At 37.5% G+C, this 17,277-nt stretch overlaps 1 protein-coding gene across 1 annotated transcript in view; it reads right to left on the bottom strand.

The window, feature by feature from the left end:
- The window catches only part of ATP6V0A4 (ATPase H+ transporting V0 subunit a4), an 85,971-nt gene that overhangs the window by 32,055 nt on the left and 36,639 nt on the right, over positions 1-17,277 (bottom strand). Inside the window, exons 13-15 of the mRNA XM_053718942.1 lie at positions 9,298-9,455; positions 8,563-8,656; positions 7,146-7,264 (exon numbers count right to left, since the gene is read on the bottom strand). Coding sequence (XP_053574917.1) covers positions 7,146-7,264; positions 8,563-8,656; positions 9,298-9,455 — 371 coding nt within the window. The remainder of the gene's footprint in view (positions 1-7,145; positions 7,265-8,562; positions 8,657-9,297; positions 9,456-17,277) is intronic.

Here is a 17,277-nt window from a genome sequence, read left to right as displayed (position 1 = left end):
GGTGCTAGGCGTCGCTTGAGCGGGCGTAACTGGTTGAGACACTTGGGGAGAGGTTGACGGGCTACCCTCGTTACCTTGAGTCTGAGAATCATCTTGGGCCACATTTTTAAGTGCAACAATTTGATCTTTAAAGTGTATAGACATATCAGTACAAGTGGGACACATTCTGAGAGGGGGTTCCACCATGGCTTCTAAACACATTGAACAAGGATTTTCCTTGGACTCAGACATGTTTAACAGACTAGTAGTAAGACAAACAGGCTTAGAAATCAGTTTAATGAAGCAAAAACACACTTTGCAAAAAAAACGATACTGTGCCTTTAAGAGATAAAAAGGGCACACAATTTTCCAAAACAGTGAAAAATGCACCAGACTTTTTGAAATTTTCACAGTATGTACCTAAAGCATTGGTAAGATTGCACAACTAGCAATAAAAGTGATTAACCCCTTAATGCCCAAACCGGATCACTAATAAGCTAACAGACCGGTCAAAACAACTTTAGCAGGAGCCTGCATGTGAACACAGCCTGAAGATCTAGTCAAACTAACTGCGCATCTGAGGCATGAAATTAGGCCCCTCCCAACTTACTCCGGTGCTGTGAGGCCTAAAGAAACACTCCCAAGAGTTATAATAATAGCCATGTGGGTAGTAACCCCTGAAAGAAACCCAAAGGGACCTTCAAATTGTCTCAAAAAACGATTATTTATCAGTAAAAATCGTTTGCCATAAAAAAGTGTCAACCTGCCATAAAATAGTGTCAACCAGCATAAATTAGCCCTGTCATATAAGCTTGTAATTCCATACTTAGTCTCTGAATAAAGCTTACCCTTCCCTCATGGGGATCTTGTCAGTCTCTTCTAGCATTATCACAGTCTTGTCTAGAAATAAATGACTGAACATACCTTATTGCAGTCTAATCTGCAAACCGTTCCCCCCAACTGAAGTTTTCTGGTACTCCTCAGTCCTGTGTGGGAACAGCAGTGGATTTTAGTTACAACATGCTAAAATCATCATCCTCTCAGCAGAAATCTTCATCTCTTTTCTGCTAGAGAGTAAATAGTACAAACCGGTACCATTTAAAATAACAAACTTTTGCTTGTAGAAATTAAAAACTACAATTCTAACACCACATTCACTTTACCCTCCCGAAAGGGACCTTACTGCTTAGAGCCGGCAAAGAGAATGACTGGGGGGTGGAGCTAGAGGGGGAGCTATATGGACAGCTCTGCTGTGTGCTCTCTTTGCCACTTCCTGTTAGGAAGGAGAATATCCCACAAGTAAAGGATGAATCCGTGGACTGGATACACCTTACAAGAGAAACAGCTATTTCCGCTGAGAAAATAAATCCCAAAAAATAATTAAGTTTTCTTAAAAAATAAAAAAAAACTCAAATCATAGGCACTAGAATCAAACTGAGACAGCTGCCTGAAAAACCTATCTACCAAAGTACAAAACACATCAAAATGGTAAAATAAAGAAATGAGTGCAAAGAAGACCAAGTTACTGCTTTGCAAATTTAATCAACTGAAGCTTCATTCTTGAAAACCCAAGATATTGCGACTGATCTAGTAGAATGAGCTGTAATACGCTGAAGCAGAGACTGCCCCGCCTTCAAATAAGCCTTGTGAATCTAAACTTTAACCAAGATACCAAAGAAATGACAAAGGCTTTTTGACCTTTTCTGGAACCAGGAAAAATAACAAATAGACTAGAAGTCTTTCTAAAATCTATAGTAGCCTCAACATAATTTTTCAAAGCTCTTACCACATCCAAAGAGTGAAAAGACCTTTTAGAAGTATTCTTAGGATTAGGACACAAGGAAGAAACAAAAATCTCAATATAGAAGTTGTTAGAATTCACAACTTAAAGCAAAGAAATTAAAAACAAAGTCTGCAAAACAGCTTATCTTGATGGAAAATCAGATAAGAAAATTCACAATAGAGAGCAAACAATTCAGAAAACTCTTCTAGCAGAAGGGATAACCAAAGAAATAACACTTTCTAAGAAAGTAGATAAAAATCCAAAGAATGCATGGGCTCAAAAGAAGAGCCTGCAAAATCTTAAAACTCAAATTAAAACTCCAAGAAGGAGAAATTGATTTAATAACAGGCTTGATACAAATCAAAACCTGAATAAAACAGTGAATATCAGGAAGCGTAACAATCTTTCTATGAAATAAGACAGAAAGAGCAGTGGTTTGTCCTACAAAATATTTGCAGACAAAACCTTTAATCCAAACTATCCTGAAGAAACTGTAAAATCCTAGGAATTCAAAAGAATGCCAAGAATAATCATCAGTGGAACACCATGAAATATAGGTTTACCAAACCCTATGATAAATTGATAAATCTTACTTGAAACAGAATTACGAGCCTGTATCATAGAAATAATTAAAGAATCAAAGAAACCTCTATGACTTAAGAACTAAGCGTTTAATTTCCATGCCTTCAAATTCAAAGATTTGAAATCTAGATGGAAAAAATAAGCCTTGAGACCCAAGGTCTGGTCTTATAAAAAATGACAAAGGCTGGCAATTGAATATTCAGACAAGGTCCGCATACCAAAACCAGAGAGGCCATGCTGGTGCTATCAGAAACACATAAAATTGTTCCAATATGATCTTAGAGATCACCCTTGGAAAAAGAACCAGAGGCGGAAAAATGTAAGCAGATTGGTAAAACCAAGGAACTGCTAGAGCATCCATTATTTCTGCCTGAGGATCACTGGACCTGGAAATGTATCTGAAGTCTCTTGTTCAGACGAGAGGCCAACAGATCTAGAAGACCCCACATCTATACAAGTTGAAAAAACACATCTGGAAAAGGAAACCACTCCTCCGGATGTACAGAATGACGGCTAAGATAATCCATTTCCCAAATGTCTAGACCTGAGATATGAATCGCAGAGTCTTGACAAGAGTTGGATTCCACCCAAGAAAATATCAGAGATACTTCTTTCATTACTAAAGGACTGCGAGTCCCCCATTGATGATTGACATATGCCACTGTTGTGATATGGTCTGCAAATGTTAAGTTCTCTCTTCAATAGAGACCAAGCCTGAAGAGCTCTAAATATAGCACAGAGTTCTAAAATACTTATTGGTAACCTCGCCTCTTGAGGATTCCAAACCCCTTGTGCTGTCAGAGATACCCAGACAGCTTCCAACCTACAAGACTTGCATCTGTTGAGATCACAGTCCAGGAAGAACAAACAAAGGAGGCGCCTTGAACAATAAGGTGATGGTTTAAACCCAAAAAACAGAGTGAGTTAAGTGTTGGGATTTAAGTATATCAACTGGGATATCTGAGTATAATCCCTGCACCACAGGTGCAACATGCAAAACTGTAGAGGTCTCATATGAAAATGAGCAAAGGAGATTGCGTCCGATACTACAACCATGAGACCTAAAACGTCCATGCACCTAGCCACTGAAGAGAATGATAGAGACTGAAGGTTTAGACAAGCTAAGACCAACTTCATTCATCTCTTGTCTGTAAGAGAAAAAATAATGGACACTGAATCTATCTGGAAACCTAGGAATGTAACCTATGTCTAAAGAATAAAGTAACTCTTTGATAAATTGATCATCCAACCATGTCTAGAAGAAACAACATTTAGTTGTTCAGTGTGAGATTCTGCAAAATAAAAATATTGAGCTAGTACCAAGATATCATCCAAAATACCACAATACCTTGCTCTCTGATTACAGAAAGAAGAGCACTAAGAACCTTTGAGAAAATTCTTGGTGCAGTTGCTAGACCAAAAGGAAAAGCGACAAAATGGTAATGTTTGTCTTAAAAAGACAATCTCAGAAAACGATAGCGTTCTGGATGAATCAAAATATGAAGATAAGTGTCCTGTAAGTCTATTGTGGACATAAAATGAGCTTACTGAACAAAAAAACTGAATAGTCCTTATAGTCAACATCTAAAAAGTTGGGGACTTTTACAAAATGATTAACATTTTCAGATCCAGGATAGGTCTGAAAAAATCATCCTTTTCTGGGACAATGAATAGATTTGAATAGAAACCCAATTCCCGTTCCTGCTGAGGAACTGGTACAAACACCCCAGAAAACTCTAGGTCTGAAACACACTTCAGAAAAGCCTGAGTGTTCACAGTGTTTGTTAAAACCTGAGTAAAAAAGAATCTTCCTATGGAAAGTCTTATTCTAAAAAACCTATTCAATACCCTTGAGAAACAATATTCAATTAATTTTGGACTGAAACTGTCCAAATGTCTTGAAATAACTTAATCTGCCCCTCACCAGAAGAACTTAATAGAGGGCCCCACCTTCGTACAGACTTAGAAACCGGATTTGGATCCTTATAAGGCTTGGATTTATTCCAATTCGGAGGTGGTCTCCAAATAGAGCCAGAGGCTTTAGGGGAATGAGAGGTTTTCAGTTCTCTATACAGACGAAAGGAACAAAAACAATTGAGAACTTAAAATTTACTCTTAAATTTCTTGTCTAAGTCCAAAAAAACCCCAAAAAACTAACTTACCCCTAGATATAGAGGAACCAAACAAATTATTTCCCTGGAAAGTTAGAAATAATAATTCAGATTAGGACACTATGTCAATAATTCAAGATTTAAGCCATAAAACTATTCAAGTCAGAATAGCTAAAAATATAGATTTGACATTAAATTTAAATAACATCAAATATAGCAACATAAATAAAAATAATGTATTTTGAAATAAAAGAACACAGTTATATACTTCAGGATCTAATAACTGATGTGCTAAACTGTCCAACTAGAAAGTTGAAGCAGCAGCAACCTCAGCCATAAAAATAGCCGGTCTAAGAATATAACTAGTATAAAAATATGCTCTTTTAAGGAAAGATTCAGGCTTCCTTAAAGGATCCTGAAAAGAAGTACTATCTTCCATTGAAATAATAGTACGTTCTCAAAACTCTAAACTAGACATAAGTAAAAGATACCAGGTTAAGACACTTCTTAAACAATCGTATTATACTGATAGCAACCTCAGAACTCTTAAACACATAATGTAAATGATTATTAGCTTAGCAAATAGAAGGACTAGACTCCTTAATACCTAAAGTAAACAATACTTCCTTAATAGAGAACAAATATGTTCAAATGAAAAAATAAAAAAGAAGATTTGTCAATTTCTGGCTCTGATGCAGTAGAGAATTCTTTAGTATATTTTCGGTCAGTACAAAATTCATTAAATCTATGACAAGTTTGGAAAGACCTTTACGTTTATATGAAGACAAAATAGCAGTCATAGCCTTCTTATGGCTGCAGAAATAAAAAATTTCATATAGGTACATTAAACTGAGAAAAAATAACAGTAGATGTAATTGTACTTATAGAAACATTATCAACATGCAATAAACAAGTGCCACATAATCGAGCTGAAAAAATAAAATCAGCGTATTTACAATAACACACTTAGCTTTGGTAGAACTGTGTTCAGGCAAATTAGTTCCTAAAGTAACATCAGAGGCAGGATCTGTTAGAGACATCTTACAAAATGTAAAAGAAAAAATAACAATAAAACAAAATATCCAATTTCCTCAAAATAACAATTTCAGGAATGGGAAAAAAATGCTTATGATAAAATTCTTATACAAAAGTAAAACCAAAAGCAAACATCAAAACCCTCTATAAACAAATAAATACAGAGAGCAAAAGAGGCGCCAAGATTTTGGTGCCAAGAATTACGCCAATTTTGGGGCAAGAATGACGCAAAAAATTTGCATCAATAAAAACGCAAAAAATTACATGACTCGCATCACAACATACGCGACTTTGCGCCAAAAAATTTTCCCGCAAAAAATGACACAATAAAAAGTAGCATTTTGCGTCATAGCGGGCCTACTTAGCCCACGGAAATTTTGAAAAACAGACTCCAAGTTACAACTGACTGGAACCCCAGGTAAGAAACAAAATACCTAAAATCTCCCATAAACATAATTTCCATGCTGAAACTGTTAAACTGCAAAGGGAAATACACAGACCTGACTCATGGCAAATATATACAATATACATTTAAAACTTTATAATATAAAGCGCCAAACATAGTTGAGAGTGTCTTAAAAAAAGATATATACTTACCAGAATACACTGATCCACATATAGCAGACAGCCAAACCAGTACTGAAACATATCAGCAGAGGTAATGGTAGAGGAGTATAATGTCAATCTGTAAAGGGAGGCAGCAGATGAATCCCTGCAACCGATTACAGAGAGCCTTAGAATAGCTTTCCCATAGGTGAAAACATAGCATCATCAGGCAATACTCCCTTCACATCCCTCAGACAAACACTGTACTTTGAGAGGAATTTGGTCTTCAAAATGCTTAGAAGCCCCTATTACAGAAGAAATCAAGCACAACTTGCTTCACCATCCTCCAACTAAGGCAAAGTTTGTAAAACTAATGTATGAGTGAGGTAGGAGGTGTATTTATAGGCATTTTGAGGTTTGGGAAACTTTGCCCCCTCCTGGTAGGAATGTATATCCCATACGTCACTAGCTCATGGACTCTTGCCACTTACATGAAAGAAACACCATTTACATATAAATTCTTGTATCTTGTAACTTTCTTAATTGTATGCTCTGTCTGAATCGTGAAGGTTTAATTTGACTTCAATATCCGTTTTTTAAAGGGACACTAAAGTCAAATTTTAACTTTCACAATTCAGATAGAGAATGCAATTTGAAACAACTTTTTAGGTGTATTTCTATTATCAATTTGGCTTCCTTCCCTTGGTATAATTTGCTGAAGAGTAAACCTAGGTAGGCTTAAAAGCATTGATGTACTTCTGTGAGCTAGCTGCTGATTGGTGGCTGCATATATATGCCTCTTTTCATTGGCTCACCCATTCCGCTAGTTCACAGCAGTACATTGCTGCTCCTTCAACACAGGATACCAAGATAATGAAACAAATTAGAAGATAAAAGTGAATTAGAAAGGTGTTTATAATTATATGCCCTATCCTATCGGAATCATGAAGGAAACATTTTGGGTTTTATGTCCCTACAGAGTCAAAATTAAACATATTTTGTATCCTCAGTTATATAATGAAAATAAAACACTTCTGTAGTCAGAAATGAATGAAGATATAGAAGAAATAGGCAATGACCCCATTTATGAATAAAAACAAAAAACCTACACGTGGTTAAAAAGTCCAAGAACAACACCAAAGATCATCTGAGTGATCCCCATGACCACAGACATCTTCATCTTGTAGGAGTTGAGGAAGGTTAACTTGTTTTTTGCAATGTTCCAGATCTGCGGTTGTCAAGGAGACAGATAAGTTATATTGTATCAAGGACATTTATTATTATTATACTTTACTTATGAAGCGCCAAAATATTACACAGCACTGTCCATGGATACAATTCATTTAAATAAAACAATGATATAAAACTTGTAAGAGACAAGACAACAGTTACAAACACATATATTAGCTCCCTAACATATACGTAGTTATATACAGAATCTTACAAACGCATAGCAATGCACAGTATAATATAAAGTACTATGTACTGTCTATTACATGTAGTTATATACAGAGAATTACATACATATAGTAATGCACAACCTAATACAAAGAGCTCTGTACTGTGTATTATATATAGCTATATACAGCAAAATTACATACATACAATACAGCACAGCTTAATACAAAATACTATGTACTGTCTATTACATATAGTTAAATACAGTAAATTACATACATACACTAATGCAGAGCTTAATACAAAGTGCTATGTACTGTCTATTACATATAGCTATATACAGCAAATTACATATGCCCAGTAATGCATAGCTTAAAGGGACAGTTTACTCAAAAAAATGATCCCCTTTAATTTGTTCCCAATGATCCACTTTACCTGCTGGAGTGTATTAAATTGTTTACAAGTACTTCCTTTACCCTTATATTGGCATTGGAATAGTTGATTTAAACTGTGGTATCCCCACCTATTCTGAAAGTTTCTAGACTTAGGTCCAAGCTATAGATAAGATGTGCAAACACAGCCAGCATATGAAATTGCACTCCCATGGTAATTTTCCAATTTTCTCTCCAAGTATTAGTCTTTGGTTTAGAGACAGATATAAGATAAAGAAGCAGCTATATGTACACAATGTGATAAAGTAATGAGATCTGATTATACCTACAAGCTCAACACATTTTATTAGGTTGTGGCTTCAAAACACAAAATCAGCCAGTTCATATACACAAATAAACCTTAAAAAGCAAATTCTCATACATTTTATACTCTGCAGCTGGTAAAAAAGTAATTGGAAACACATTAACGGAAAAACAATTTTATAGTATACTGTTCCTTTAATACAAAGTGCTATGTATTTGCTTTTAAGGGTCCAGTATTTTTGTTAAGATTTTAATGGATAGCCTGCTAAATACTGGACTGACTGGTTGAATACTGGACACTTAGCAACTTGAGCTCTGATGAATTAATTGGAACTTAATTTTTGCAGTACAATGTCCCTTTAATGACCTATGATCACATAGTTACTCCACCATCCAGTCATTTGTATTTTTACAATATTTCAGAAGTACTTACAGGGTCAATGCCAAAAGGATAAGGGTTTCCTGAGAACACCCCTTTAACTGCAGGATCCAGTTGCAACTGGGCGACTGAATGTAACAGATGGTCACTAGGAAAGAAAAAGACATGTACTATGTTGTTTTTTTTGTATTTTATGAGTATAGACACCAAGATGAAATATAACAGAAGTGATGCTCGGGTGTTAGATTGTGTAACAGCCTAATGTTAGTATTATGTCTATTTGTCATTTTATAATAGGTCAATAAAGCTGTGTTTTGATAAAATTATATATTTAATTATGCCCATTTATAGTCCAATATTATAAGCATAGGGCAAGCATGTATATGAAAAACATAGCGGAAGCTCTTTCCTTGACCAGTAATGTTAACCCCATTAGAATATGAGGAAGTCCAATGTCATTAAAAAAAATACCATCTTTATTACGTACATTCTTTGAAATGAGTCAAGTATAATAGAGAGAGTAAATATACCACACTGTGTCCCAGCCAGCACACCATATACATAGCTTCAGCTATGTTTTTCTATTGATCCTTACACACTGCATGTGTTTGTTTGTTGAAAGTATTTGGCTGGGGATTGGGCCATAGGAGCGGTACCATGCAATAAATATTGTGAAGAAGTTATAGGTGTTTTGGTATGTTGTAGAATGTATATGAAACCAAAGACTTTGTGTGGAATTAAATAATTATGTCAATGTATAATCCTGGTGAGATAGAAAAAAATACATACTCCCATTTGCCACTTGTAAACATTGGTCGAACACTCCAAGAAGAGCCAAATATGGAGAGGGATTTGGAGAAGCAATCATTGTAGATAAGGCCGGTGTATATGGAGAAAATACCCATGAGAAGAATCAAGTATCGTCCTCCAAAAAATGTATCCCAGATCTGCAAGTGGGAAAGAATACGAACTGTTGTCAAGTGCTCTGGGTTCCATATTCACTAGCAGTAATTTCGATGAACACATGAATGATCTTACCATACTTCTGAGAAAATTATAACATGTTATAGGATAATAAAACTAATAAGTTAAATATTTGTATCTAAAGAGTTCATTGTGGTTGAGAAGCAAGACAAAAATATTGCCGAGTTAAATCAAAATAAATGTGCAAAAACAAATAGTAAAAGACTTCTAAAGAACAGCAATGCATTAAGGGGAGAGAGCTGACTACATCTTGTGAGCCAATGACAAGAGGCATGTGTGTGTAGCTCCCACCAGTGCATTGTTGCTCCTGGGCCTACCTAGGTATGCTTTTCAACAAAGGATACCAAAAGAACAAAGTAAATTAGTATTGAAATTTAATTAAAAAGTCTAATAAAATTACAAGCTCTATCTGGACCATGGACATTTAATTTTGATTTTCATATACCTTTAAGATATAAACCGTTTGAGAGGTGAATGACTAGATAAAGACGTGAATGTGAAGTCATTGAGCTATGGAACGCACACCTGAAAACACAATTTGATATCCTGCACAATATAATACAATATAACATAGTACAATATAATTACTTGTCTGCACATCGTCATAGTGATAATACAACACTTTATTCAGACATATCACCTGGGCTGGCCTGTGACACAATATTTCAAGGAAAGTAACTCCATCTGCCTCATGCTGATGAAGAGTGCTGTTATCTGCAAAATATTGTGTCACAGCCTAGGTCATTGATTTAAAGGAACAGTAAAATCCAAATTAAACTTTCATGATTCAGATAGGGCATATAATTTTAAACACATTTCCAATTTATTTTTATCATCAAATTTGTTTTGTTCTCTTGGTATTCTTAGTCGAAAGCTAAACCTAGGTAGGCTCATATGCTAATTTCTAAGCCCTTGAAGGCTGCCTCTTATCTGAATGCATTTGACAGTTTTTCACAGCTAGAGGGTATGTGTTTCACATAAATAACATTGTGCTCATGCCTGTGGAGTTATTTAAGTCAGCACTAATTGCCTGAAATGCAAGTCTGTCTAAAAATCTGAGATAAGGAGGCTGTCTGGAGAAGCTTAGATACAAGGTAATTACAAAGGTAAAAAGTATATTACTATAACCGTGTTAGTTATGCTAAACGGGGGAATGGTAAATAAAGGGACTATCTATCTTTGTAAACAATAACATTTTTGGTGTTTACTGTCCCTTTAATAAAGTGTAGGAACATTGTAACTATAGCAGCGTGCAGCTCTTTTTTTAAAATCTAAAAATGTTCATTCTAAAAAGTATCTGTTTAACAACTTGTTTTTTTTTCAGGTCTAATACAGACATCTAGATAGATGCTAGCTAAAATAAGAACGGCAATGGGGCCAATTTATCAAGGGCGAACGGCCCCTGATGCCCATGTTTCGGCCCGAGCCTTCAGGCTCGCAGGAAACAGCAGTTAAGAAGCAGTGGTCTTAAGACCACTGCTCCTTAACCGGTCCGCCTGCTCTGAGGCTGCGGACATCAATCCACCTGATCCTATATGATCGGGCTGAGTGATACCCCCTGCTAGTGGAGGATTGGCCGGGAATCTGCAGGGGGCGGCATTGCACAAGCAGTTCACCAGAACTGCTTGTGCAATGTTAAATGCCGACAGCATACGCTGTCGGCATTCAGCGATGTCTGACGGACATGCCATGATCAGTTGCAGTCTCACTCATTTGAGCCTGCAACTGATATTTATGAAGCAGTGGTTTAAAACATTTATTAATAAACTCTCTCCGCCAAACTGGAGTTGGCGGATAAAAATCACCCCTGGATTCATTCGCACTGGTGGTGCATTGCCTTGGTAGTGTGCAATTTCATAATGGCAAATGTTTACATTTCTTAAAGGGACACTGAACCCAAATTTTTTCTTTCATGATTCAGATAGAGCATGGCATTTTAAGCAACTTTCTAATTTACTCCTATTATCAAATTGTCTTCATTCTCTTGGTATCTTTATTTGAAATGCAAGAATGTAAGTTTAGATGCCGGCCCATTTTTGGTGAACAACCTGGGTTGTCCTTGCTGATTGATGGATAAATTCATCAACCAATAAAAAAGTGCTTATATATAGATAAAGATATCTTTGACAAAGCGCCAGTAAGGCGTGAAACGCGTCAGATAACGTCACCCTCCATTAGCACTTGTGTCTCCTGGTAATCACTAAGCTTGTGAATGCTGTGTGTTTCTTAAACAATGAAATAAAAGGTATGAACTTTTTATATCCCTCCGTCTAAAGTGCTTCATGTGCCTTCCAATATGAACTTTACTTCACCTCACCTTGATTGTACACCACATAAAGGGAAATGTTTGCATTGCTTACATTTATTTTTGTTTGACTGGTCTGTCCTGTGTCGGGAGAGGCGCCGATGCGGCCCTTGGTTTCAACCTTGAGTTTCTGCGGTTTATTTCTGTGCACTCACCTTTAGCTTTTTTTATTTCTCCCTCAGACACAGCTTCCTCTGCTGCACTGTCACATGGGGTCTTCTGACTCACCCCGAGGCATGGAAACAGGCAAGAAGGTACTGGTGTATGTATTTTACATTCTCTTCAATCGAAACCCACATGATTCACTAATTTTCTCCTCTCTCTCTCTACATGTTGTGGTTATATATATCGCTCCTCAACTCAATTTCACGATCATTTTGCATCCTGGCTACCTTTCCTCAGACATCCCTGCCTTCATTCTTGGGATTTCAAACTCCCTGTCAAGGATCCCGCAGCCCTTGCTGCAAAAAAAACCTCTCCAGCTCACTTACAGTCTGTCACAATGGTCCGACTCTCCTAATCACAAAGATGTACGCTCCTTTGATCTGATTTTCAGCTAAGGATTCACTCTATTAAACTTCACAAATTCCCCTTTTCGTCTTTCTGACCATCATCTCCTCATTTCCTCCTTCACTCCCTCATTCTAACCCTCACACTAAACTTCACAGAAGCATTTAGTCACTAGATCAGCAACATCTTTAAAATTATCTCAAACCTCTGCTCTCTTCCATCTCCTCCTTTTCCTGTCCTGACCAATGAAACTGTTACTATAATACCACCAAAATTAATGCACTCGTCTGTAGCCATGGAATACTATACTGCTGGGCAACATTGGAGAAAATCCTAGTGTTCAGCAGACTTCTCTACTCTTTATTCAAACCCAAAAGTCTGTTCTCCACTTTTAATGTCCTTCTCCGCTCACCCCCACATCCTATTTCCACTTCCCTCTCAGTTCAAGATTTTGCCAACCACTTCACCAACAAAATAGATTCCAACAGAAATGTATTCATTTCTTAACATACTCCCAGTCTGCAATCCCCTCAACCACTCGCTGATGTCCAAAACCCACAAGGCCACAGATTCAGATTTTTTGCTCCTGCTACGGAGGAAACCGTTTCTGCCTTTATATCCACCTCTCACCTTACTACCTGTCCCCTTGATCCCATCCCCTCACAACTACTGCCCTCTCTCTCCCAAAGCTCCAATCCTCACACATATTTTTAATCTCTCCCTCAGGACTGGTATATTAACCTCATCCCTTAAACATGCACAAGGCACACCTATACTCAAAACAAATGTCCCTTGATCCATCAACCCGATCCTGCTACTGCCCTATTTCTCTGATCCCCCTTGCCTCAAAACTTCTGGAAAGACTCGTATATACACATTTATCACATTTCCTCACATTAAAGGGACTGTCTAGTCCAAAACAAACTTTCATGATTCAGATAGAGAATGTAATTTTAAACAATTTTCAAATTTACATCTATCACCAATTTTGCTTTTTTCTCTTGGTATTCTTAGTTGAAAACTAAACCTAGGAGGTTCATATGCTAATTTATAAGCCCTTTAAGGCCGCCTCTCATCTCAGGACATTTTGACAGTTTTTCACCACTAGAGGGTGTTCGTGTGTTTCATATAGATAACACTGTGCTAACACACGTGGAGTTCCTAGGAGCCAGCACTGATTGGCTAAAATGCAAGTCTGTCAAAAGAACTGAAATAAGGGGACAGTTTACAGAGGTTTAGATACAAGATAATCACAGAGATAAAAAGTGTATTAATATAACTATGTTGGTTATGCAAAACTGGCGAATGGGTAATAAAGGGATTATCTATCTTTTTAAACAATAAAAATTCTGGTGTAGACTGTCCCTTTAACTCCCTGCTTGATCCATTGCAATCTGGATTTCACTGCCAACACTCCACGAAAACTGCAACCATTAAGGTTACTAATGACTTAATTACAGCAAAATCAAAAGGCCACTTTTCTCTGTTAATCCTTCTTGATCTGTCTGCAGCCTTTGACGCTGTTAACAACACTCTCTTGCTCCAAACCCTCCAATCATTTGGCATATGCAACAAAGCCCTCTTGTGGTTCTCCTCCTACCTGTCTAACCTGACTTTTAGTGTAACCTTCTCTGGCATATCCTCTGACCCTTTACCACTTTATGTTGGGGTACCACAAGGCTCTGTCCTTGGTCCCATTCTCTTCTCTTTTTGTACCTCACCCTTAGGTTCCTTAATAAAGTCCCATGGGTTTAAATATCATTTGTATGCCGATGATACCCAAATCTACCTCTCTGCACCAGACCTATCCCCTTCCTTACTAATTCATGTCACTAATTGTCTCTGTAATATTTCATTCAGGATGTGCTTTCACTACCTTAACCTAAATCTTAAAAAAACTGAGCTCCGTATGTCCCCCCCCCTTTCTTCCAAAATCCCTACCCCCCAACTATTGATAATAACATCAGTACCCCCAACCCAGCATGCCTGGTGTCTTGGGGTCACAACATCTCCAAAATGTGCCACTTCCTCATACAAGACAAAACTAACGGCTAGATTTGGAGTTTTGTCGGTAACGACCCGAAAAACTAACGCCGGCTTTTTTCTGGCCGCACCATAAAAATAACTCTGGTATTGAGAGTCCACATAAAGGCTGCGTTAGGCTCCAAAAAAGGAGCGTAGAGCATTTTTAATGCAGCTTCAACTCTCAATACCAGAGTTGCTTACGCAAGCGGCCAGCCTCAAAAACGTGCTCGTGCACGATTCCCCCATAGGAAACAATGGGGCTGTTTGAGCTGAAAAAAAACCTAACACCTGCAAAAAAGCCGCGTTCAGCTCTTAACGCAGCCCCATTGTTTGCTATGGGGAAACACTTCTACGTCTGCACCTAACACCCTAACATGTACCCCGAGTCTAAACACCCCTAGCATTACACTTATTAACCCCTAATCTGCCGCCCCCGCTATTGCTGACACCTGCATATTATTTTTAACCCCTAATCTGCCGCTCCGTAAACCGCCGCTACTTACATTATCCCTATGTACCCCTAATCTGCTGCCCTAACATCGCCGACCCCTATATTATATTTATTAACCCCTAATCTGCCCCCCACAACGTCGCCTCCACCTGCCTACACTTATTAACCCCTAATCTGCCGACCGGACCTGAGCGCTACTATAATAAAGTTATTAACCCCTAATCCGCCTCACTAACCCTATCATAAATAGTATTAACCCCTAATCTGCCCTCCCTAACATCGCCGACACCTAACTTCAATTATTAACCCCTAATCTGCCGACCGGAGCTCACCGCTATTCTAATAAATGTATTAACCCCTAAAGCTAAGTCTAACCCTAACACTAACACCCCCCTAAGTTAAATATAATTTAAATCTAACGAAATTAATTATCTCTTATTAAATAAATTATTCCTATTTAAAGCTAAATACTTACCTGTAAAATAAATCCTAATATAGCTACAATATAAATTATAATTATATTATAGCTATTTTAGGATTAATATTTATTTTACAGGTAACTTTGTATTTATTTTAACCAGGTACAATAGCTATTAAATAGTTAAGAACTATTTAATAGCTAAAATAGTTAAAATAATTACAAATTTACCTGTAAAAGAAATCCTAACCTAAGTTACAATTAAACCTAACACTATACTATCAATAAATTAATTAAATAAACTACCTACAATTACCTACAATTAACCTAACACTACACTATCAATAAATTAATTAAATACAATTGCTACAAATAAATACAATAAAATAAACTTGCTAAAGTACAAAAAATAAAAAAGAACTAAGTTACAAAAAATAAAAAAATATTTACAAACATAAGAAAAATATTACAACAATTTTAAACTAATTACACCTACTCTAAGCCCCCTAATAAAATAACAAAGCCCCCCAAAATAAAAAAATGCCCTACCCTATTCTAAATAACTAAAGTTCAAAGCTCTTTTACCTTACCAGCCCTGAACAGGGCCCTTTGCGGGGCATGCCCCAAGAAGTTCAGCTCTTTTGCCTGTAAAAGAAAAAATACAATACCCAAGCCCCCCAACATTACAACCCACCACCCACATACCCCTAATCTAACCCAAACCCCCCTTAAATAAACCTAACACTAAGCCCCTGAAGATCTTCCTACCTTATCTTCACCATACCAGGTTCACCGATCCGTCCTGAAGAGCTCCTCCGATGTCCTGATCCAAGCCCAAGCGGGGGGCTGAAGAGGTCCATGATCCGGCTGAAGTCTTCATCCAAGCGGGAGCTGAAGAGGTCCATGATCCGGATGAAGTCTTCTATCAACGGCATCTTCAATCTTCTTTCTTCCGGATCCATCTTGCAGACCTCCGACGCGGAACATCCTGCTGGGCCGACGGACTAAAGACGAATGACGGTTCCTTTAAGGGACGTCATCCAAGATGGCGTCCCTCAAATTCTGATTGGCTGATAGGATTCTATCAGCCAATCGGAATTAAGGTAGGAATATTCTGATTGGCTGATGGAATCAGCCAATCAGATTCAAGTTCAATCCGATTGGCTGATTCAATCAGCCAATCAGATTGAGCTCGCAATCTATTGGCTGTTCCGATCAGCCAATAGAATGCGAGCTCAATCTGATTGGCTGATTGGATCAGCCAATCGGATTGAACTTGATTCTGATTGGCTGATTCCATCAGCCAATCAGAATATTCCTACCTTAATTCCGATTGGCTGATAGAATTCGAGGGACGCCATCTTGGATGACGTCCCTTAAAGGAACCGTCATTCGTCTTTAGTCCGTCGGCCCAGCAGGATGTTCCGCGTCGGAGGTCTGCAAGATGGATCCGGAAGAAAGAAGATTGAAGATGCCGTTGATAGAAGACTTCATCCGGATCATGGACCTCTTCAGCTCCCGCTTGGATGAAGACTTCAGCCGGATCATGGACCTCTTCAGCCCCCCGCTTGTGCTTGGATCAGGACATCGGAAGAGCTCTTCAGGACAGATCGGTGAACCTGGTATGGTGAAGATAAGGTAGGAAGATCTTCAGGGGCTTAGTGTTTGGGTTAGATTAGGGGTATGTGGGTGGTGGGTTGTAATGTTGGGGGGCTTGGGTATTGTATTTTTTCTTTTACAGGCAAAAGAGCTGAACTTCTTGGGGCATGCCCCGCAAAGGGCCCTGTTCAGGGCTGGTAAGGTAAAAGAGCTTTGAACTTTAGTTATTTAGAATAGGGTAGGGCATTTTTTTATTTTGGGGGGCTTTGTTATTTTATTAGGGGGCTTAGAGTAGGTGTAATTAGTTTAAAATTGTTGTAATATTTTTCTTATGTTTGTAAATATTTTTTTATTTTTTGTAACTTAGTTCTTTTTTATTTTTTGTACTTTAGCAAGTTTATTTAATTGTATTTATTTGTAGCAATTGTATTTAATTAATTTATTGATAGTGTAGTGTTAGGTTAATTGTAGGTAATT

The sequence above is a fragment of the Bombina bombina genome, chromosome 6 (genome assembly GCF_027579735.1).
Source record: "Bombina bombina isolate aBomBom1 chromosome 6, aBomBom1.pri, whole genome shotgun sequence".
Taxonomy (NCBI): domain Eukaryota; kingdom Metazoa; phylum Chordata; class Amphibia; order Anura; family Bombinatoridae; genus Bombina; species Bombina bombina.
The sequence above is the reverse complement of the archived record's forward strand: the minus strand, read 5'-3'. Positions and strand labels throughout refer to the sequence as shown.